This window comes from Solenopsis invicta, chromosome 5 (genome assembly GCF_016802725.1).
Source record: "Solenopsis invicta isolate M01_SB chromosome 5, UNIL_Sinv_3.0, whole genome shotgun sequence".
Taxonomy (NCBI): domain Eukaryota; kingdom Metazoa; phylum Arthropoda; class Insecta; order Hymenoptera; family Formicidae; genus Solenopsis; species Solenopsis invicta.
Genome location: NC_052668.1, coordinates 15,590,034 through 15,615,365, shown reverse-complemented (window position 1 = coordinate 15,615,365; position 25,332 = coordinate 15,590,034). Strand labels below are relative to the sequence as shown.

General features: G+C 33.3%; 3 protein-coding genes across 3 annotated transcripts in view; all 3 read right to left on the bottom strand.

The window, feature by feature from the left end:
* LOC105198558 overlaps positions 1-7,679 on the bottom strand; it is a 61,707-nt gene extending 54,028 nt beyond the window's left edge. Inside the window, exon 1 of the mRNA XM_011165305.2 lies at positions 7,266-7,679. The gene's annotated coding sequence lies outside the window, so the exon portion shown is untranslated. The remainder of the gene's footprint in view (positions 1-7,265) is intronic.
* A 9,975-nt stretch (positions 7,680-17,654) lies between these two features.
* Positions 17,655-20,150, bottom strand: LOC113004203. Its single transcript, XM_026136827.2, has 3 exons — positions 19,571-20,150; positions 18,558-18,653; positions 17,655-18,195 (listed from the first exon to the last, which is right to left on the bottom strand). The coding sequence occupies exons 1-3, from the start codon at positions 19,713-19,715 to the stop codon at positions 18,011-18,013; spliced, it is 426 nt and encodes a 141-aa protein (XP_025992612.1). The 5' UTR covers positions 19,716-20,150; the 3' UTR covers positions 17,655-18,010.
* Positions 20,151-20,501: 351 nt separating this feature from the next.
* LOC105198571 (serine-rich adhesin for platelets) lies at positions 20,502-24,623 on the bottom strand. Its single transcript, XM_039449536.1, has 4 exons — positions 24,467-24,623; positions 21,686-23,488; positions 21,218-21,310; positions 20,502-20,832 (listed from the first exon to the last, which is right to left on the bottom strand). The coding sequence occupies exons 1-4, from the start codon at positions 24,531-24,533 to the stop codon at positions 20,639-20,641; spliced, it is 2,157 nt and encodes a 718-aa protein (XP_039305470.1). The 5' UTR covers positions 24,534-24,623; the 3' UTR covers positions 20,502-20,638.
* Between the last annotated feature and the right edge of the window lie 709 nt (positions 24,624-25,332).

Genomic DNA, 25,332 nt, shown 5'->3' with positions numbered 1-25,332 from the left:
TTTTTAATAAAAGAAATATATTTTTAGAAGCAGAACAAGTAAATTATTTCTTACATTTTTGTCAGTACTTTCTTTAATTAAAAAATTATATTTGTTTAAATTGACTTAATAGTTTGAAAAATTAATTTATTTATTTTAAAAGGGCTACACAGGAAGGACATTTTGTTAAAATGCATATCTATATAAAGATAATTATGTTAAATTATTAAAATAAACGTATTTCACTGAAAAGAGGATTTGGTAACTTTATAACAGTGGACTTTATAACAATGTTTTTCAATGCAACTTCAACAAAACCGTTCTTTCCATTTCTCTCAGTATACCTAATAACGTCATTTCTCGAAGTCAAATAAATTTTTATTTTCAAGAACTCAAAGATATTTTTACTTCAACTCCAAGAAACTAAGTTAAAGAAACGATTTTATCAATTTAAACATAACTTTTCTCTGGGTGGACTCTATCGTTTCTCGTCCATTTCGAAAGGGAAAGATTTCAAAGGTACATCTCGAAAAAGAAAACAAAAATCACTTGTCAAGCACTCGTCGTATCCGAAGAATCTAGAACCGAGTCCGTCTCGGATGCGTCGTTTCGCAAAATCGGTCGCATCGACGCAAAACCGCGAATTATAGCAACGCGCGACTTCGTCCCCGATTCATCGTGGGAATCGCGAGCGAATTAATTAAATCGCGACGAATCGCACTGACACGTTCCGATTACGCGAGCGTGTTAATGCCGATCGGCACTGATAAGGGATACGGAGATACGCACGCACGTGCAACATACACCGGGTTCGCAGGCTGGGAATAATTATTGCTACACTGCTCCTTTTTTTTCTTCTTCGCCCCTGCCGCCCGGCTTCCATCCGGCGATTTCTCGCGTGCACGTTACGGACCGAGCAGCGGGAAACGCGGACTCGCGGTTTCTCTCATACCGTCGTAATTGCGTCGGATTGGCCTAACAATTCAGGATACCGCCGCGATCGATCTCTCTCTCACTCTCTCTCTCTCCGTCCCACCGGTTTTCCCGTTTTTTCGTCCTCCTTTATATTTTTCTACCCAACTCGGTGCGACCGTTCGGCGGTATCTGTTCGCGGCTAGTGTTTTCTTTCGGTACGATTTAATTGTAGCGCGAGTTGCGAAATTTGTGCCGGCTCGCTCGCCCGTTCATGCGGCGAAACAGCCGCCGTTAAGATTTACGAGCGAAAAACGACGGCTGTACAAAGAGCGCGCGCACCCGCGTGATTTCAGCCTCTCGCGGAATTGAAACACAGAGGTGCAATTAATGGACTGCGGCGGCACGCGATCACCGTGTTTGTTATTACTCTCGCGCTCGCACGATATACACATGTCATTTTTAATCGAATTAAGCGTGGAATATCTGTCAAGCGTTTCGCAAAAAGCGTGCAAATGTTATTCCGGCATCTCATCGCTCGCATGAAATGGAATTAGGGACAGCGGAGAAATTGTAGATATTAGAGAAATTTTAGATAATTACAGATCTGAAAGACAATCGTCACTTCATTTCGTCGTATCCATTTGGAAAGATGTACATTTTCCCACATAATAATTTAATTAATATAATTTATACGGGATTAAAATTTCGCCGCGTTCGCGCCCAGGTGTATCTGTGAAAATGGAGAAACGCACCGCGTCACGTTCGTAAATAAGAAAAAAAAAAGAGAGGGGAAACAAATCCGATCTGCGTTGAAATCGCGCGGAAATACTTTCCACGGAAAACTTTTTCCTCCTCTGTTCGCGCCCGCGATATTTCACACACGCGTCTCTGGACCGCGCTCACAGGATATCCGTTTTCTCACACGCGCCGCGCCGGTCGCGGTCGACGATGAAGGAACAACGGAGGAAAGAAAGCACCACGATCCGATCGCGAAAGGCTAGCGAAACCAAGTCCGGTTCCGTACGCGGACCGCGTTTGTTTCTCACGTAACTGTGTCCACATTTGTACTCAGTCGTTTGTACGTACAACGCGAAAGAATTGCTTCCTAGTCGCCGAGGTGTAACGATATTGACTCCGGGAATTCAACGTTCCATGCGAAACCGCTCGCTCTTACGCACGCCCTTCCGTACGCACATTTGCGTTAATAATGACGACTGGAGTATATAATCGCGCTTTAAAGTTCAGAGAGAACTTGCGATCGTGCTTCAAGTTGAGAAACTGCGTCGCATTCGCGAGATAAAATATAGAAACGGATGTAATGTACGGGAAGTGCACAATTTAGACCCGTTTGCACCAATGTAGTTTAAACTCGGCTAATTTACTTTATATTTTTTTCTAATTATTTGAATTCTAATTCTTAGAGTTCTGAGAATTAGAAAATGGCACTCTCTAAATCTGATGAGTGAAATCTTACTGATTTGCAGTGCCATACTTATAACTGTGATCACATCACTATTCATTACTTTTCAGTGATTCCGATTGAGAAGGACTCGGACTGACTGGAATCAGTGTATTGTCATTGAAGAACAGCATATATTGATTGATAGAGTTGTAAGTATATCGCTAGAATCAGACTATTCACCGTCTTTCAGTGAATATTATATTGATTCCGATTTAGAGAGTAGGAAGTAAGTTAAACCGGGTTTAAAGTTAAGCTACGTTGGTGCAAACGGGTTTTCAGATCTTTAACGCATAAAAGAAAAATGGATAAAATGGACTCCCCACGGCGGCAAGTAAAAAGATGTTTCCTCTGAGCTGCTGAATGTGATTCTGACCTTTAAAATTTTTACAATTTGTCGAGAATCAAAATCAAAATTAGTATAAAAAACTATTAAATATTTACATTGTAATATTTATGTTTGTAACGTAATGTATTTTTACTACAATGTAACATACACATTTTCAATGTAACAAACACAGTTGTAATATTCACGTTTTAACAAATGTATGTTCAATATCAAAATTTAAATACAAATATTTTAATATTTTAAGTATTTGCACCCAGCTATGCTCGTTGTGCCCTTCTGAATTGCCCGTATTAATTCGTGGTTTCCTGCTAATAAAATATGATAATGCTTTCATCTCTAATAGATTATGTTCTGCTTGATAAAAAAAAATAGAACAGTTAATATCTAAAAGCAAAGCATTTATTGATGGAAATATTTTAAATCTTGACTACGATACTTAAGAGAGAGCATTGTTGTTCATTACATCTTTCAAAGATTTTCTGTCAGAGCATTTTCTCTTCTATTGCAGTATTTTGCTACTGGAAATTGTAAGATTCGAGCAAAAAGTATTTTTAAGCACCAAGATCCGCTTTGCTTCTTTACTTATTAATTTACGTTGTTCGTGTATCGATTTTTACTTAATGTTTTTTTACTATGGTTTTACACTTTCATTAATACATTATTCTCATGATAGTTTCTTATAAACAATTTAACAGCTTTATATATTAATTTTAATACTTTTCTGACAAATTAAAATTTTTTGGACGTCAGAATCAGATTCAGCAACTCAGAAATTATAAAAAGAAACTTATTGTTCTTACTTGCCGCTTTAGGGGCTAAAATCAGTTATTTTTCTCACCTTCTTCATTCGCTCGGTCTATTTCATAATTAGAAACTCTCGTCCCTATTCATCTTGAAACATACATGAAAGTTATGTTTGGAGTTTCTGAGATAAGGGCGTATCGAGAGAGAAGAGCGCAGTCATTCTCTAAAGCAATTACCCTCATTTTAGTAAAGACTGATCCTCGATATCGCGCGAAGTTTCTTCGGCTAACGACGGTTTCGTGGCGCGGGGGATGAAAGAAACGCGTATCTTTGCCGGTGCACCTGTGTGCAATCATATCTTCACGGGCGCTGCGCCGGCGCGCGATGGTGGTCGTTAGTTCTCCGTTAACGCACGCTTCGTTATCCTCGTTAGCGGAAAGTATGCGCGCGCGCGCGCGCGAAATGCAGATTTCGCATCTCTAACGAGCTCGACGGACCGGATACCTTCGATTCCGCGACGCTCCGGTATTCACGTTCGCGAGCGGATGGAAATAATTTGAAGGTGGGCACGGCGCCGCCAGATGCTTGCAAGCGCCGTCGAAATCTTCGCGTCGATAAAACATCGATGGGTACGCGCTAGAGAAAGAGAGAATAAACGAAATCCGCCGTTTCTTGAGAAGAAAAATCGGCTGCGCTCGAACAGTCACGCTACACGCAGAAAAATATCATTCTCGCGCTAAGAAAAGCGCTTACTCAATCTTTAGTTTTCTCCTTTTAGGTAACGGTTATTTTCAGAAAGAATTTTCTTGATAATAGTCTTAAAATCTACTCGCTGTTTACTTGAAACAAGTATTATTTAAAATGAAATTTTTTGAAATTTTTTTGTATGTACACGCAAAAAGTACATATTATAATTTATTCGAAATACGATAAATATTACTTTACACACGCACGCACACACACAATTATTTCACATATATCTGCAAATCATAAATTCATAAATATTGAACTTATTTAACATATATTTTGAATTCTATTAATTTAATACTTTGAGAATATTAATTGACAATATTAATTATAAAACAAGAATTCGATTTGTTTATTATTTTGACTTTTTTGCAATAAAATTTTATAATGTTCTCTGAATATAAATTCTTTTCTTTAATATATGATAATGAATTTTTCTAAAATTTGTGATGAGTATATTTTAAAACAATAATTATTAAGAAAATATTCTGTTTTTAAAGACAACTGTTATTATATATAAAAGAAACTTAAATAATTTCTTTTTTTTGGTAGTACATTGAAAAAAGAGTTTAGAAATTGCTACCAAATGTTGAGTGAAATAATGCCAATTAAATAGTTGGCTAATACAATCAAAAATAATTTTACTTTTTTTAATATTTAGCAAGTATTATTTAATTTGGTAATATTTATAAAATATTTAGAAAAGTACAATTATTTTTAGTTACATTAACCAAATATTTAATTGGCATTATTTCACTCAACATTTGGTAGCAATTTCAGCTACTTCCAAATTCTTTTCAGCGTAGAATGCATATTTTTCTGTGTGTACTTTTTAAAGAATATCCTTCTTCAAAATTTTAATTCAACGCTAAGTCGATGAGAAATGTACGAAATTCATTTCTTCGAAGATTCACAAGAGTATGAGATGCGGAGGAAATTGCTAATTTATACAAACGCGGGAAAGACACGGTGGCCGAAAGATAAAAGAATCGAATGCTACGTATGACGTCACAACTGAAACGTCTTTGTGCGAACTGCTTTTGCACTTGTTCTACGAATGGGGAGGACCAAGCCATCGCTTGGTGTCATCGGATTTCCTTTCTTATCGCGAACGGATGTTCTACGTAATACACAAACACACGCAGGTTTTCCTCCTTAAAATCCTCGGGGCTTAACCACGACCATCTCGAGAGACTCGCGGAAACGATTGCGCGCTCTCATTTTCGAAACTCGTTTCTTCCGTTCGCGGTGACACGCGACGTGTCGTTTCCTTCGTGTTCTCAACCTGACTGCAAACAATGGGGATAATGCACGTGATTAAAAAAACACGGATTTGCACGTGAAAGGTCCATGTACAATTCTTACGGGTTTTGTCCCTTGGAAAAATTGAGGGAAACTGTAATATGTTATAGTTTCTGAATTAAAAGTTCCCAACAAATCTTGAAAATTATTAGTTTTTTTGAAATGTTGTATTTTATCATTATTTTAGTAATATTCTAACTCATAGTTTATAACAAATTGTAATTCAGATAATAATACTATTTACTTACACTGAGTAATAAAAAAGTTTGTTGAAAAAGTAAAATATTTAATTTGATAAAACTCATTCCATTAAATATTAAGTTGATTCTTCATTAAAAAATATTAATGATTGATATGAATGAACTATATCTTTTTTCTGTACAACTAAATGGTAGTTGAATTAACTCAAGTTTAGTTGAACGTGTCGGACTAAATATTTACCAACAATACTATTTTGCTTTTTAATTAAACTTTTAAAATAAAAATTAAAAATTAAAAAGTAAGAAAGATAATTCAAAAACGAAGTGACGTATCGGTTTTAAAGACCTTCTTTTACACATTATAAGCATTTTGAAAAATTTGTCTGCATGCATGCGCGCACGCCTATAAATAGGTGAAAATAAGTATGTATTACTTGTTATTACATCAACAATTTTAAACATATACTTTAAGAGTTACATAGTACCATATTTGCCCCTCCCCTTACATTGTCACGAACACATAATCGGGCAAACATACGCTCATTCTCACGTACATAAATAAATTACGCATTATTATCATCTAAAATCTCACAATTTATTACAAAAACTAATTTAAAATATTACTAAATTAATGATAAAATACATTTCAAACCAGAAACTAACCATTTTTAAATTTCGTGTGAAAAACCAATGATTCAAAAACTATAACGTATACAACTTCATTCAACAACACCGAGGGCTAAAACTCATAAGAGTATTAGGAGATTCTTTGGTGTAGTTCTCGGATTCTTTACGTAATAAAATACATCAATAATTAGTAATTATCAATCTGCTCATTGGATATTATCATGAAGCATGTCTGCGGTTTTCGTACGTGATATCGCAATGTTTGTGATATTTATTAATATACGAAGTGTACGTCGATTAAAGCTTTCGTTAATTGCCGTTATAAATCAAAATATTTATTATATTTGATCACGTGTTTATATTCTGTTACATGTTATAATTGAAATGTGTTAATTAGTCTAATTATTACATGCAGAAATTCTACAATAAATTTATTTTAAATCATTTTATCTAACATATTACTAAACCGTTACTGAGAGAAAACATCAAAATAATGACAAATAAAAATTAATCCGCCAATTGAAAGCGTATCTCTGACAGTAACTGCGGCTTCGAACAAATAAATTAAGACGTTGCTCCAAAAATATAAATAATCGCTCAGTTGTGTTAACAATCTGTGTGCACATAATAATCATCAGTTTTTAATATTTTCTAGTATTTTTTCGACTGAATCCAAAATCTCGTCAAAATATTTCTTTCGCTCTTTATTTTTGTATGGCAGCATAGCTTTAAAATATGCAGCATACGTATTGCACGATGCAATATGAAAATCCTTCATATTTTTCCATTTTATTTATGAAACTTGTTATTTGTTTATGAGAACGCCGTATTTATATTATCAAGAAAATTAAATTGCGATTAGAGTTCGGTCAGCAGTTTCGGTCGCTGTAATCTAAGTGACGAAGAATGAAAACAGTATAGTTATTTAACACGTCATACTCACAGTTGGAAACGGCTAATCGCGCTGGTTAAATTCTGTCTCTGCAGTTCAGCGTTTCTCAATGACGAGGAGACTCCTCAAACTCGGTGGTGACGCATAGTAACTCGCACTCGTAAGGGTAGGTGAAGGAGGGAGAGGGAGATCCGAATGCACCCGTTCCGCGAGTAGGCACGACGCACCCCCTCGGTCCACCCTCCGCGATTCGCACGCACCGCAAAGTAGCGCAGACACGCGCACCTCGAAATCTCGTCAAATGGAACGTATCCCTCGAAGATGAGGCTCGCTGCGCGCTCGAGACAGAGGATAAACACTCCGACACAGGCAGGTGGACTCGCTCCGCTCTTACTCTCCGAGTCACGCGTTGGAGAACGAACCGTCGGTCGCGAAGGGTGGCGGTCGACTGAGGCGCCTCGTCGTGCATTCGCTCGGTGCACCTCCCGCGCTCGGAGCGGCCGATCACCGTTGCGGCCCGCGCGGACACGCGCGTACTCGCGTGACCGCACGCGTGTATGCGTGCGGCGAGGGAGTGCGGGCCTCGCCGGAGAACGGCAGCGGACGAACGCACTTGCACAATTGTCGCTCCGTCACAGTGTCTCGGGACGATACCCGCGAATTTCTCGGCGATTCTTTTTTTTTGTGCTTCAATGAGTCGCTCGCGACTCGGAGCGTCCCAGGCAAATGTCCAAAAGCTTTCGCTCTGCGTGATTCCGGGGATTAAGGATGTATAGGTTATTTCTCGAAACATTAAGAAACAATTTTAGATTATTTTATATTTAAAAGTCGTAGAAAAAAATTTGGCGACGATTTTCTATTTAGATAAAAGGTTATTTCAACAAAAAGTAGACGTGTACTTTAATGAAAATATAATTAATAATGGTATAATGAAATAAGAAATAATGAAAACAACCTGAATCTTTTTATTTAAATATTCAAGACGATTTATATAAAGTTCCAATGCGATGCAGAGATCAGTTCTGTAAAATAAAGAAAATTTATTTATTTATTTACAAAGTAATTAAACAGACAGTCACAACAAAACTTTAATGAACATTGTCGTCATCCTGAATACTTAAAGTATTTACACGAAAAGTTGAGATTCTTAATGTTGTAAAAAACCATTTAATATCTAATAACAAATAGAGTAAATAAACTATAAAAATATGTTATTAAATAAAATTATACTTTTATTCACATAAGTTTCATATATATATTTATTTATATATAGTTTATTTGAATTGTTAATATTAAACACACATCCAAATTTTATTTACTCTGCATAGACTGTATGTTCGATACATCATTAAACGTGTGTTACTGTAGTTACAACTTTCATCCTCCGTTCCCTCCGGCCACAAGTCGAATTTAGGACGAATCCGCTTGTACGATCTACAGCTGCTGTGTTTAAACGAGCTTCGTTACATAGTTCCAAGGAATTTGTGCGTTCTATTGTTTGTCTCGTATGACGTAACGCGATAAAGAAATATTTTTAGATTACTTCGGTTTTCTAACGACTGTCTGAGCGTCGCACTTACATCTCAAGTCGAAATTATTATGTGTTTTAAAATTGGGGTCAGTGTATCCGCCCCACGACTGCGTAAAAGTCCAAGCGAAATACTCGGTTGCAATTTACAGAAAACGTTCGTGATGTATCACGTATCACGAGATACTTATTTTACAAGTAAGTTGCTTTTATCGCTGATTTATATATTCTCCTGTACAAATGAATAAGAGTTTCTTCTAAAGAACTTTGCACAATGAAACATTTTCAGAGCACGATTTGACTGTCCGAGCGAGTTCCGACGCACTTGAGCTCTGAAAATATCTTTTGTCTTCTTTTATAACGAACAATGAAACGCATAGTAAAAAGACCATGAGTAAAGCTAATAAAAGCCGTTTCCGCAGCGACTCTCGTCATTATTAAACGAAATAATTATTGAACAAAAAGGGAGAATGGAGGACATTCTGTAAAACGACAGAGATGTGCAATTGCGAACCTTTTCAGGCTTACAATGATCCAGGGATCGCGTGCTTTTTGTTAGCAAATTTCTGTCGATAGTTAGACAAATAGGAGGAAATTTTCCACAATAATACAATAATACACATTAATAGCTTTTCCTTAATTTTAATAGTAATTAAGTTTCAAATAATAGATAAGAGTCAAAAAAAAAAATTAAAGGCCACAGAATAATGTGTAATTTTTTAATGATAAATTTTATTTTATACAGTACATTTTGTAATTAAGCGGAAATAAAATTTATATCATAAAAAAATTACACCTTTTTTCGCTTATTTTTAAGTCTTTAATTTTTCCTTGATTACTTTGCAAATACGAACTATTTACTTAATAAATAAGACTATTTTATATTTTAAATAATTTTATTTGGATAGTCATCTTTTGTACACATATTTATAAAATTTGGAAAAGCGAGATCAATGTCACACAATTTATCTTGTAATTTGGGACAGGACGAAGGTTTCGAATTTCCATTTCCGCAGGTCGGATTTTTTTTCTCTCAATTTTCACTGGTTTTTGTCGATTATCGGTGTTGAAAGTGATGGAAAAATCCCGACTCTGCAAGACGTCACTTTCGGTGGAATGCGTCGTTACCTTTACATTTCAAAAACGGAACTATCCATCGGGAAATTTAACGATTCGTCATTGCTATTTGTTGGAAAGCGCGTATATCTAAATTGAAAGCCAGAGAAAGAAAGTTTTTACACAATTTTATACGTTATGCGTTGCATCTCTATAATTATAAATGAGAGAAAAATACGACGATGGTGTAGAATTGGAATAAATACAATTCGACTGCGTTCTGTTTTTACGAGATTAACGTTTTGATTAGCAAAATGATACAAGTGGATCGCGCATAATTTAAGTGGCAAATCCTCTGTCCATTCTGAAAGCTTTCGTTTTCGATCATAAATCCATTCGAAAATTTACGAGACCGTGCACATCCGTCGAATTGCATCCGTTTGATTCTCCTCCCCGCCGATAAATCACAGTTATCCGTGTATGTTGCGGATTCGATGCGCTGTTAAGCGGTCCCGTATTTCAGGCATTAAGCGATTCAAGATCTGTGAAATACGAAGCGAAGGGATTTGCAGGGTAAAGGATTCGTTCTTGCGATGAAAAACGGGACACCGCAATTATGAGTATATAATACAGTTAAGACGTTATTGTGTTATATTTTCTATCACGAGTTAAAATAATAATACGTTACATTGGAGGAGATTTTATGATTATAAATTTATCTTTTATTTTATTATAATTTTGGACTCACACTTGTCATCGAGTTTATAGTTTTATTATTGAAGCATAATATTGAAAAAATTAAGTATGTGCAGTGTTGCTGCATAACTTGAAATTATCTAAATAAAGATAAGATAAATTTATATGTAAATATAACTTAGATAAAGGTAGTTTAATTTTAAGTTGATTAAATTGAAAGATAAAATTACGTATTATATTTAAAGAATTTTAAATTGAGAGAAATAATTTAGGATATAAAAATAATATACTTACATTTTTATTTCTTTTGATTTGACTCAATACACTTAATAAAGATCAAAGTTAAAAAATATAGAAGAGATATAACTCATATTGTAATGACAAAGTTCCTTGTAAGATAAATAAAAAAATTTTCTTTAAATAAATAAATTAAATATTTTTTTTTAAGTTTTGGAATTATAGTTTTGATAATTGGCAATTTTTATATTGCACCAGAGATGGAGGTGGTATATTCTGATTTCCGATTTTGTACAACTTAATATTTTAAATTGGAAACTTAATATTTACATTTTGTCAATATATAAATAAAAATAAATATGTACATGAAGAGAAGATATGTAGATAAAGAGAAACATTTTTTCGCCTGCATAATTATGTAGATTATTTTATATAGATAACGGTAAACATTGAGTATGCGATATTTTTATTTAGTTCCTATTTAAATCATGCGCACACGAATAGAATTGTTAAACAGTATTTCGTAACCGGCGATCGTCCGTTGAATGTAATATAACTTGTCAATTATGACATATAAAAGTATAATCGCAAGAGTAATTTGTCAACGTCACAGCGATCATAAAAATGCGAGTGCTATTTGCACGTTTGCGAATGGCGAATAATCCGCGAAATATCCGTGTTTCCGCTCCCTTTCGTCGCCGCCGCAAGTCTTTGTATCTCTGACCGGCGCGAGAGCCGGATGCTCGGCAACAATAACGCCTTTAATGATCGCGCACAATTAAAATCGTTTCTCCGCGCGGGCTTGTTTGCGCGCTGTTCGGTGCCGAATATCGCGCGTTGACGAAGATCAATGAAAACATGCGAGATCTAAATTGAAATTATCTAATTGTATACTGATGAATTCAAGATTTTTTTTTTATAAATATTTATTTTTCTATATCTCTGGAAACGAGAACAAATCACTCCCAAGATTTTCTTTAATTTGCAAAATAAAGCAACACGTAATGATTTATGTTAAAATTTTCTAAATTATTATTTAAATTTCTCCTTTTGTATACTGCTATTGTTAACTGCTCTCTTATGCATGGAAAAATGTACGCATCTTCCAACGGATGCGAAATGACAGAATTAGCAAGTATAATGAATGAAATTTTCTAATTGAAGATAGAAAGAGCGCGAGGAAGAAATTGTGGCGAAATGGTAATAAAAGCTAGGCAAGAAAGACGTAAATGCAAGCAACGTGCAGTAGCAAAAGTATACCAGGAAAATATAATATCTCTTTAGAACCCATTTTATCCACCACAAAGGTGTTGGATTTCTAATGTCTGTGTATCTGAACCATTGTGACATCAAAGCCTTATGTTCAATACAAAAGATTAACATAACATCAACATATTTAAACGTAAAAATCTATTATTTGGAAGCTGGCACAAATTTTAAGGAAGGAGAGGGGAATTTCTATGAATTAAAAGTATACCGAACAAAATATAAAATATATATTGTTAGATATTGTTTGTCTCGAAACAAATATATTTTTAGTCAAAAGTTATATTTTTAAAAATTTGAGGACTTTTTTTATAAGAAAGAAAAGAATGTTTCTTTTTATTATAAAATATCTGTATTTGGAAATATAGGTGAAGGGACAACTAATTAAAGAGCCTTAACGGTCATAGTTAGATCTTAACACTGATATTCGCTATGTGATTTTATATGTATGTATATTAAACACCAGTCGAATTTAAAGTTGAAGTTTTTTTGCAACAAATTTTGTTTTTTTTAAGGAGTAAAAGATTTTCTCATGGGCATCATATTGCGATATTAAATACTCGTTAGCATCATTATTATAAAATTTATTCTTGATTTAATATTGTGATATTAGATATTTTTGTTCAACTTGGAATTGTAGTTCAAGACCGATTTTATTGGCGCGTATCTTTGAACATGAAAAAATATAAATATAAAATCATAAGAAATATCAGCGTTAAAATTTAACTACGACCGTTAAGAATCTTTAATTGTGTTAATTTAATTGCGCATGGCACAATTTCTGAACTTGTTCTACGAGTAATAGAGATAATCCCGTCCGTTGTTCCCGTGCCAAGAAAACTGCTTCTTCGCGCTGCAAGACACTCCGGACACTTTCCTCTGACGTGCGTACGCGTCGTAATTTCTGATGCTTCGCGGTTAATCTGGCGTAGCCGTAATGCACGCGCGGCGTACGCGTAACTGAAAGATGAGATATATTTCACCGGTGCGCGTCGGGGATGGCCGTAATAACGCCGTAAACGCCGTGAGAGCATCGCGCAACGACTCAATATGTTTCCATCAAGTCCGTCCTCTGCGCCTCTCCATCACTCGCGTGAAGCTATCGCAGTGTGCCGCAATCAAGAGCTTAGATCTTTGCCCGAGTCTTTTATCGGTTTTCGCAACCCGGGTTAGACACCGTCGCGCGTCGCGCATCTACTTCGTGTAGCCGGTTAAACGATTCGCCGCGGACGAAGTTACGTTCGCTTACCGATAAGTGATGGTTTGCAGCCATGTCAGTGCTAATTGCATTTAGGGTTTGCGTATGAGTGATTTGGTAGGTAAATCCCCCGGGGTTTTGTTAATTGGAGTCAGACCATGCGTGCGCATTAGCAGTAGGCGTTTCTCAACCGATACTTGAAGGAAATCAATCAAGCGACATTGCGACAGATTGACCTTCAACCTCATCATAATTAATATTGTATAATATTTTAGAATTCACGAAACGAGAGTTTCGATTATACGAAGTCGCGATAAATCTCTCGTTATTCGGCGGTTTTTATCGACATCTTTTAAATGGGCTATTTCCATGTCTTTAGAAAGAACGGTTTTGCTGAATTATGTAAAAATTAGGCCAGGTACAAATGTGAAAATAATTGAAGAGCTTCTTACAAAAAAATTAAACGAATCCGTTTTTTTTTAAATCTAGATTATAGCGTCAAATCATTCTCTATCAGTGTCATTTAATTATATTAGACTATCTAAATAATTATATTGAACCTCTTAAAGTTGATTGCTGAAATATCAAAACTTTACGTAATATTATTATTATGCTTGAATATTTTATTTTGATAATGCAACATTTTATTTATCTGTATCATTAATTGGAAAAAAAATACGTTTTAAAGCCGATGATGATGAGATAATGCGATGAACGGAAAGGAATTATCTAGTAAACTTCAGAAACGGGATATTGTTTCGGAATAGTCCCCCTGGTCCGCACAGTCATTTGCGTTTGGCAAATCTATGAACCCATCACTCACATTTACATTATGTGCACTCACACACTTACGTTTCTTTTAACAACAGCGTAATAAATATTTGAGTTAAAAAACGAGATACAATACTTAATTTAAGTATAACTAGAAACATAATAAAAATAAGAATAAGATCCACGTGCGTGTTTGAACATGAGGCAAGACTCATTTTTTATTTATATCCCTTAATTAAGAAAAAATTGCCGTAATATACGTCGACCCACGTTCATTTTACCGTGACGACGCTTTTATGAAGATTAAAGATACCGAGGTGGGATAACGCATATAAAAAAAATACCGACGTTTTCTTTTGTCAATGAAGAGAGGCAAAAGGAAATGAGGAAGGGAGCGGGTGAGCAATTGGGGAAGTAAACTGGGAAATCTGCCTCCCAACGGGTACTGCTTTCTCAGCCGTAATATTGGAAGTTTACGAGGTTTGCCATAATCGAATCTCGTTGTACGGCCACAGAGGGCCTTTGGCAATCTACTAGAAGGCCGACTCGACGCTGACGGCGCCATGTGTCATGGAAATGGCGAGCCTTATCAAAAATGAGGCGCGATACACTGTAGTTCGACGGTATTTTAAACAAGACGTGGTTTTACGGCAGACGTTAAAGGGATGCTAAAGTCGTTAGTTTCACCTGAATAACGATACACACATTTATAATACATTTACGAGATATCGCTATATACTATATTAATATCTCACGCACATGTCTTATTTTATGCTAGTCTAAGTTTTTTTAATTCAGATCTTTTTTTATCGTTTCTTAGATGAATATAGCGTTCGTTCAGAGCTATCAAGTTGTGACAATATTTGCCTTATATAAAAGCTCTGAAGTCTACACTTACAAAATAGGAAGTCCAAACACGTAGATTACACGAAGAAACAACGACAAATTTTTAGAATTAGACTTATATACATTACTTAATTTAATACGAAAAATTTATACAAAAATTGATTTGTGCGTGAGATATTAATGTAGTAGTATGCAATGACGTATTGATATTTTGTAATGCATGTATATTGTAAATCATATAAGTCATTGTTTAGTCGGTAAAACTCACGGATTTCTTTAAGGAGATGCTAGCGGTGTTAATTTTATCGACCGTACTAGCCTATATGTACAATTTTGATGTATTACATATATTAGTAATATATAACACATCTCTACAAACTACTACATCGATAATACACACACACACATACACACACGATAAATTTTCAAACAAAGTTTTCTCTTATATTAAAATTTTTTTAATATAAGAGTTCATCTCTAAAAACAGTATTTTTCTTTTATGTTATTTTAAGTTGGAACTGCTTGTTTTATACGTACAAATAAAACTTTTATATGAAGCAAATGAGTATGTGCGTATTTTATCACGAGTCAACAAATATTGATAACGAAATTGTAATTTTCCTGTTTTTTTGTATTGTCTTCCAATTACATTATTATCTATATTTTAATTTTAAAGAAGGATTTATTATTCTGTGTAATCGATAAAAAGATTACTTTGAAAAATGTCGCGTTTTATCGGCACAACAGATCTGTCGTGAGCATCCTCTTAAGTGGGAGAAAATTAAATTATTGATTTGAGTCAAGAAAAAAATTTATTGACTATGTTAAGCTCATTATTTTTGTCATTAAAGATGAGAAAAACACATTTTGTCAGTTTTTATTCACACCGATTAAATTATGATTGATATCTAAGTAGTAAGAAATCAAAAGATAAGATTCTATTGTTTTGATTATGTCATGATTGTATCATGCTTGATATGACCAGTTGCATTGAAATTGATATCTCAATCGCATTTCAACTAAGTATTTGTACCTGTAGTTAAGTTTCGAAACGTAGAATAATGAGCGGAACGCACGATGGTTGCATTACTCTCGCCTTGTGCCTGGTTAATTAGTTTATATGCGCATCAAGGAACTAATTAACCGTTCCGAATAGACTTTCGTTTACGATCAATTTCCGCTGCAAAGTGCAATGACCGGCTGAGAAATATAATACTAACAATATCTTAGAGCTATTGGGGAAAAGGTGCATTAATTTATCTAAAATTGAAATTATCGAGATGAGTTTTTAGTAACTTAGTAACAATCTTGAACTTTACTAAATCCTGAATATGCACTGAAGCAATTAATCTAATAGTTAAATAGTCTCTTTTTGATTTATTTACTTTAGAAACTTTCGCTGTTTTCTTTCATCGTTTTCATCTTTCTTATAAAAAAGTAAATAAAACAAAACAAAAAAATAAAATAAAAAAGAATATTAAAAAATAGATATTTATAATATAACAACAAAAAGCTAAACGTACATTCTTATTTTATTTATTAGTATCTTCAAAGTGATTTTTATCACAAAATAATATTTTACAAATAAGAAGTTTAAGATAAGCTCATTTTCTAACGTGTAATATTTATGTCATAAATATTTGTGCGAATGAAAAAAATTTTGCAGGGATGAACAAATTAAAAGCGGAATTATTGGCATGTCGGTTTAATTCATTTAAGGTCGCCGCGGTCACTGAGAGTTGTATCGAAAGTTATCGTTTGGAAAAGCTTACTTTTTCTCCGCCGTTTTTTTAAACGTAATATTAATGAGAAATTTCATGCGCACCACACGCCAGTAACCGCCTGCTAATATATTATGCATTATGTGAGTCAAAGGATGAAAGTTATAACGATATACCGTATATGAATTTTTAAACAATGTACATAGAAATTGCATAAGAAATGCTTATCATAGTAATTGCATGGGTGAGGTGCACGGCGTTACGCACGATGAATGAATAATAAATTATTTTGCACGCCTTACGTTACATTACGTTACATTGAAGTATATACAAAAGGCAACGGCGTGAATAAAATGCATATAGTTTTAAAATATTTTTATGATCAAAATTACTTTCAAAGTAGCATTTCAATTTTACAGTTAATAAGTAATATAAATGATACACCATATAAAGTTAATAGTTATACAAAGATTCTATATTTTAATATTATTTGTATATTAGTTTTACAATTTTCTATGTTCAGATATCGACAATCAGCATCGAATCAAATTGTTAACGCATCATTCGGAACAAAATAACTTTATTACATACCATCGTGTGATATAAAAGATATGATTATGTAGATTGTTATCTATTTGGGTCAAAAGAATGCTAATTTCATGAGTCTTTATAATTTCATTTAACTTTATTATAGTTTCTTTTTAACACAAGAGCATGTATTTGTCTTCATCCGCTAGTATAAGGATAGTATAATCAAGACAAGATCAAGACAGCATCGCAGCATTCCATTATTAAAATAGACTGTTTTTATGTAATTTCGTTGCGTAGCCAGCGGTCTATAAGACTTTACAGTTAGATGCTGCTTTATCGTGATGCGTAAGAGAAATGCAGCGAACGTTGAGAGGAACATGAAACCTTGAGAATTTTCTTGCTCATTGTGATTCGCGAAAGAAATAAGGTCTCGTATGCGCTCTTCCTGGCATCAGAACGGAATTTCCCACACTGCCGCGGCCCAGTTTTGCATAACGCAGGAACGCATCTTCCGAAGAAAAATGCTTGACTGAATCGCAATAACATGAATTTACTCAGTTCTTTAAAAAAAAATTGATACATTTTGAACATTGTTGCACATCTGCTTTATTAAATTCGATTTTATATACATATTTCCGATGAGATGGATGTATTTTATGAACATTAATCTCTAAATATGAGTTCAATATTTATTAATATAAAAGAGCAAAGACTTTCCAAATTGCATTAAGCAACAAGTTTAATGAAAGTCCTTTAATATCTTTTTGCGTAATATCCAATGTTATAATTAATACAGATTCAAATAATAAAATTTAAAAAATATAAAATTAAAAAAGTTGTTAATTATAAAAACAGAAAGGATTTTAATAACAATATTGAGTTTTTTTTAGAAAATATGTGATATTATATACTATAAGATTAAATACCTATAAACAAATTATAAGAATTATTGCATTGACCAAAATAGAGCAATCATTCCTAATGTTAGCATTGTAATAGTTGATACCATGTTCTTAGTGGAACCATTACACAGATCTTGCTTGCATTCATAACAAGTTTTGAACTTAAACGTTTTCACTTCTATTTTACAGAAGTTATCAATGGAGCATGCACGTAAATCGGAGTATAATTCTGAAAGAAGATATTTTACTTTTAATCTACAATTTATGTATACATATACAGAAGTACAATGTTAAAAATTTGTTTAATTCGCAAGAGACAACATTCTTATGTATCTTTGAACGTTCATAAAATAGTTTAGAAATACGCGAGTTGCTGTAAGCTATTCGAAAAGAAAATAGAGGGAAACTTGAAATTGGAAAAGATTTAAATAAATTTTTTTATTTTTGTGTGTGATAGCATATTGTAAAAAATAGAGCTAAGTAAAGGTTTTAATATTAAAAAAAAAAACATTACTCGTATAAAGTATTTTAAACGTAGGATCCACAAATGTGTTATAAAAGTCATAAGTTTCTTTTATTTTAGATACTAACTGTTTGAAAATTTGACACATGTAGTCATATTGGACGGACAAACCAGGTCCCTCATTGTTCCATCTGGGTTTGAAGCTTTACATTTTATTGTCTTGCCTTAAAAAAGACATAAATGCCTTAAAAGAAAGGTATAGAGCAGCAAATTAATCAAAATATTTTAATATTAATGGCCAGGTTAAATGAAAATTAAGAAAGAGATTATCTACATTAAAACTATATTAATTAATTGCGCAGTGAGGCAAAATTTTGGTTATGTAATTGTTACACTTAATAATTTTATAACTTGTTTTCAATATTAATTTATTACATAGCAACTGTTAATTGTTGTTTGTAGTCTCCAGACTAATTTTATTACCTATACAAAAATAGCAAGCTGTTATCTTTGTAACATTTAATTATATTTAAAATTTTTAATTTTATTTTTGTTTAATTTTATTAAAAATTTTAATAACGATTTAAAAAATGACAATTTTTTATAATGGTAATTACGGTAGGAAAACAGTCGCTTTCAATCACAGACAAATAACTTGTTATCAGTATACATTAGTCATTTAAAAAAGTAATTCATTAGTTGACTCGTTACGTAACGAGCAAGAGTAACGCAAAAATAATTCATTATTTTGATTTGTTACATAACGAGTAGAATTACAAGTATTTTTTAATGAGTAACACATAATGGTAATAAGTTGAGTGTCAAAAATAACTAGTCCAAGCCTTATCATTACCATGGGAAATTGTAACATTATCAAGTTATAAAAAAGTATTATAAAGAAATAACGAGTTATGTTACTTACAGCCATATATCATATTTCAATCGGGAATGGGAAGTAGTAAGTTACATTGTAACTTATTACTTCCCATTCTTGATTGAAATATGATATATGGTTGTACAGTATCAAAATGGTAATACGGTAGCAAAAATTATTATAAATTAGTTTCTTTAACATTTTTTCTATTGTCATTAATAAAATTGTTAACGATCGAATAAGTCGCCAAAAATTTACATCACTTACTTGAATGAAAAATAGAGAGCACGACCACCAAAAATATGATGAGGGAGAAGCGTTTTTGTCGTTGCATTTTTTTCTTGTACCTTGGTTGGCCTGATCTTGAATTATCACTAACGAAAATTCGTGCAGTTTTTATCTTGGTGTCCATAAATCTGTGATAAACCTTCGAATTATTGTGATAAGTTATCGATGATTAGATTATGTAAATTATGATTTCCGTCAGGAACGTCTTTATAATATGATGAATATCTAAAAATTATTCTAAGCAGTAAAATTATTTTATTAACAAATACAGATTTTTAACAGACGAATAAATAAAATATAACAATTATAATACACGTTGAAAATACAAAAAATGCATTAACTTATTATTCTTAACATTTTATAGAAAATGTTATTGAAAATTTCTACATAAAATAATGTACTAAATATAATACAGAATTGTTATATTTTCCGTTTTCTATTTAATTCATGCTGGAATAAAATTGTTCACGATGTAATATTACTGATAGAGAGTAATTTGACATTATAATCTAAATTTAAAAAAAAAATAATTTTTATATGAAACTCTTCAAATATATTGATGGAAAACGTTACGGTATCACAGTCTTTATACCTATTGTTATAATTGGATTACACTTAATTCAAATTTCTTGTAAATTATAAATTAATAATCAATTTATATAGATAATAAACAAGTTAAGAACTTGGAGAAGAATTTGATCGCAATGGAGGAATATATATGCTTTAATGTTTATTTTTGTTTAAATTAATGAATAATGTTTAAATCAACAAAATTAAGTAAGAACATTCAAGCTTTACAAGAATGTATTGTAAGCATGACATCTGCAAATCCGAAAGTCTGTTCATGTACTAACAATAAGTTTGACTGCTCGTTCAAAATCGTATTATAATTATAGTTGCATGATTGTTGTACCGTAAATAGATTTATTTGCTTTATTTATAAGAAATTGTCATAATATGAATTCTTGCTAAAAGAGTTTTGATTATGAAAGATACGTCATTGCCATTTTGATCAAATAGCATCATACAACACTTCAAGCTTAAAAATTAATAGGAACCCATGAAACTGAATACAGTCATCCATGATAGTACGAGCCATACCAAAGTTACCATATTAATTGTTATCATATTAGCACTATTGCACTCATCTGTATTGCATATTTTTTCCATTACACAATCGGGATTGTTAGCGCAGTTATAATTGGAAAGAACGCAACCACGTACGGTGGTGTTACTGTTACCTAGAAAAAAAAATTTTTATTAATTATGCTTAATTTTTATTGTTATGCAAGAGCAATATGCATAACATATAAAATATTGAAATGCTATTAAATAGATTATATCATATAATTATTTTTCAAGAAATTAATGTAATTTTATATATTTCAAAAAATGTGTTAATAATAGATAGATCTATTAAAATAATAATAAATTTATTAAAAATATTTACAAGCATTAAATAATTAACTTAAAGCAAATATTTTTAAATTTGTAATAACAGATGAGTAAAGAGAGAAACTAATCTTATATAGCATTTCGATCAACATTTTGATAATTTATAAAAAGTCCCGTACAAATAAAGCATTCAAGAAATTTTTAACTATATTTATGCATTTTTGAACTTACGATATCTAATTATTACACAATTCAAATCTTCTTTTGTATCTGTATTTTGAACGTAAGAAAAAATACTTCTTCTCGGTCTGTTACGTAAAGCACCTATAAAAGAAAGAAATTAATAAATATTGTGTACACTATGTAATTTACATAGAATTTTTGTATGATAAAAAAGTTTAAAAAAATATATTTTTACTATATAAATTGGGATGTGTTAAAATTAATTGTGCAAATATGTTTAATTTTAACACATATTAATTTCTTTATTTTTTTTTATTTTTTTAAATTAATTTTTAATGAGAGAGAGAGAGAGAGAGAGAGTATTAATTTTTTATTATTTTTATTTGGTTCTGATAAAAGCAATGATTGACTTGTTTATTTTTTATTGTTTATTTTTTTTATTGTTTGGTATTGGAGTGTTTATTAATGGATTGATACTGATATGTAACGAAGTAATTGAGGTAATCATTGACATACTATTAGGCAAACTGTTTGACGAATTGGTAGACGTTGGAATGGTTATCGACGAACTGGTAGACGTAGAATTCGTTATCGATGAATTGGTGGACATAGAGGTGGTTGTTGACGAACTGGTGGGCGTTGACATAGTCGTTGATGAACTAGTAGATGTAGGGCTGGTTGTTGATAAACTGGTAGATGACGGTATAGTTGTCGCCGTACTGGTGGATGTAGGAGTGGTTGTTGACGAACTGGTGGACGTTGACATAGTCGTCGATGAACTAGTAGATGTAGGGCTGGTTATTGATGAACTGGTGGAAGACGGCGTAGTCATTGACGTACCAGTGGTTGTAGAAGTGCCCGTTGACGAACTGGTGGACGTTGATATAGTCGTCGATGAACTAGTAGATGTAGGGCTGGTTATTGATGAACTGGTGGAAGACGGCGTAGTCATTGACGTACCAGTGGTTGTAGAAGTGCCCGTTGACGAACTGGTGGACGTTGATATAGTCGTTGATGAACTAGTAGATGTAGGGCTGGTTGTTGATGAACTGGTAGATGACGGCATAGTTGTCGACGTACTGGTGGATGTAGGAGTGGTTGTTGACGAACTGGTGGACGTTGACATAGTCGTCGATGAACTAGTAGATGTAGGGCTGGTTATTGATGAACTGTTACATGGCGGCGTAATTGTCGACGTACTGGTGGATGTAGGAGTGGTCGTTGACGAACTGGTGGACGTTGACATAGTCGTCGATGAACTAGTAGATGTATGGCTGGTCGTTGATGAATTGGTGGAAGACGGCGTAGTCATTGACGTATCAGTGGTTGTAGGAGTGCTTGTTGACGAACTGATGGACGTAGGGTTAGTCGTTGACGAACTGGTGGATGTTGATATAGTCGTTGATGAACCAGTAGATGTAGGTCTGGTTATTGATGAACTGGTGGAAGACGGCGTAGTCATTGACGTACCAGTGGTTGTAGGAGTGCCCGTTGACGAACTGGTGGACGTAGGGTTAGTCGTTGACGAACTGGTGGATGTTGATATAGTCGTTGATGAACCAGTAGATGTAGAGCTGGTTATTGATGAACTGGTGGAAGACGGCGTAGTCATTGACGTACCAGTGGTTGTAGGAGTGCCCGTTGACGAACTGGTGGACGTTGATATAGTCGTTGATGAACTAGTAGATGTAGGGCTGGTTGTTGATGAACTGGTAGATGACGGCATAGTTGTCGACGTACTGGTGGATGTAGGAGTGGTCGTTGACGAACTGGTGGACGTTGACATAGTCGTCGATGAACTAGTAGATGTATGGCTGGTCGTTGATGAACTGGTGGAAGACGGCGTAGTCATTGACGTACCGGTGGTTGTAGGAGTGCCCGTTGACGAACTGGTGGACGTTGATATAGTCGTTGATGAACTAGTAGATGTAGGGCTGGTTGTTGATGAACTGGTAGATGACGGCATAGTTGTCGACGTACTGGTGGTTGTAGGAGTGGCCGTTGACGAACTGATGGACGTAGGGCTAGTCCTTGACGAACTGGTTGATATAGTCGTTGATGAACTAGTAGATGTAGGGCTGGTTGTTGATGAACTGGTAGATGACGGCGTAGTTGTCGACGTACTAGTGGATGTAGGAGTGGTCGTTGACGAACTGGTAGACGGTGATATAGTCGTCGATGGGGTAGTAATTAATTTCGGAGTGGTCGTTTTTACGATTGGTGGAGATACGCATTCTACGATCATTGATTTTGGCAATGGTCCTTCTGCACAGGCCTTGTCTTTTAGCGAGTTGCATTGGTAACATCTCAATGCGTTTCCTTTGAAAAGTTTCAACAGCAAATTAAAAAAGATACTTTTATATTAAAATAACATATTATTTTAATTTATTATAATAATTTATTTAATTAGGAATGTTATAGTTTTTATTATTGATATTATTGCAATTTGGCAATAACATTTATTTTATTACAATTTCTGTGTTAACAATATAATAATTGATAATGATTATCAATTACATATTTAATTCAAATTAAAAATACTAATAAAAAGATGTTTTTATATTATAAGTATATGCTTTGGTATTTTTAACTGTTAAATACTAAAAACAATCGCAAGAATATATAGAAAATACCAACAAGTATCACAGTAATCTCATTGTAAATGTGTTTATTTTCTACTGCCATTATCAAGTTTGTATAGCTATTATTCTAAAAAAATTGATTTTTCTTTTGCCTTAAGATTTCAAGAAGACAAAGAATTTCCTGTAAATTTTTGCTATTAAACACGAATTTGAACGTAAGAAACATATGTATCACATCAAGGTTTTAAAAAATATGCAACGAGTGTCAAATAATCACATTTTTCGACATTTTTTGATAATAATAACTTAGAAATATTTAATAAGATTGATTTCTCTTCTGCCTTTTTTTAAGATTTTAGATTCAAAGACAGAGAATTTCGAGAATTTTTTGTAAATTTTTGTTATTAAACAAGAATCTGGACGTAAGAAACATATGTATCACTTCAAGATTTTAAAAAATCTACAACAGTGTCAAAAAAATCACAATTTTGATCTTTTTTGATAATAATAATTCAGGAATAATTAATAACTGTAAAATATTGGAATAAAAATAATACGAATACGACTTTATACATGAAATAAGAAACATATAATTATGCTTGTCGACATTTTTCTGTATGAAACTAGAGCGCGAGCATCCGAGCATTGAAATTCTTTATTAATTACAAAATTCTTAGTACGATTGAATAAATTATTGAAAATTAATTTCTCTTACCTGAATAAAGGATAGCGAATGCAACTATTAAGGTAGTGATCACAAAGGGACGATCTTGCTTTGCCATCTTTGATGCGTCCTGAGTTACGTTGGATCAATGACTGTCGCGTCTTCGAGAAATCTAGATACCTTTTCCAACGTTATCGCTGATTTTCATCATACAGTTACAAATGTGATAAACGTTGAATTATCGCAAGATTCACCTCTCTCAATGCTATCGTTTCTACGTTGCGATTGAGATTCAAAAATGAATTATCAGAGATTTATCGTTTTCTTGTTACAACTATAATTTTTCCCGAAATACAATTTAGAAATATCTAACTTCATAGTTCTTTATCAACAGTTAACGAATATCTAATAAATTTTTTCATTGCACAATTATACTTGTATATGTACAATATCTATAAATTCTAAAACTAAATTCGAGGATACATTCTTAGCACTCTAAGCAGTCGTTTTCATGGACGACTAAGCGTGACGTCGCTCGATTCGCGCGCGGAGAAGCATTTTCAGTTACGAATTATAGTTAACATTGCAAAGAGTACACGTTACCGTAACGTCCACATTTTTTGCGCATTCAAGCGGGAAAACTACACGACCGTTAGGTCTCTCAGCGCAAAATAGTGCTATACGTCATCTTGAGATCTTTTCTTGATACCGCAATTATAAGAAAAGTCACAGAATGCATCAATCAAACGACCAGCAAGTGACAATGATATAAATATCGTTACTTGTACAAAATACAGCAGCAATTTTCAATTTTCTATATCTTAACGCGCTCGAAAATGTAACAAGTTAAATGTCCGATATCCAGTTAGTTTCCGCGAAGAAAACGGCGAAATCAATTTCCGCTGACGCACTGTACG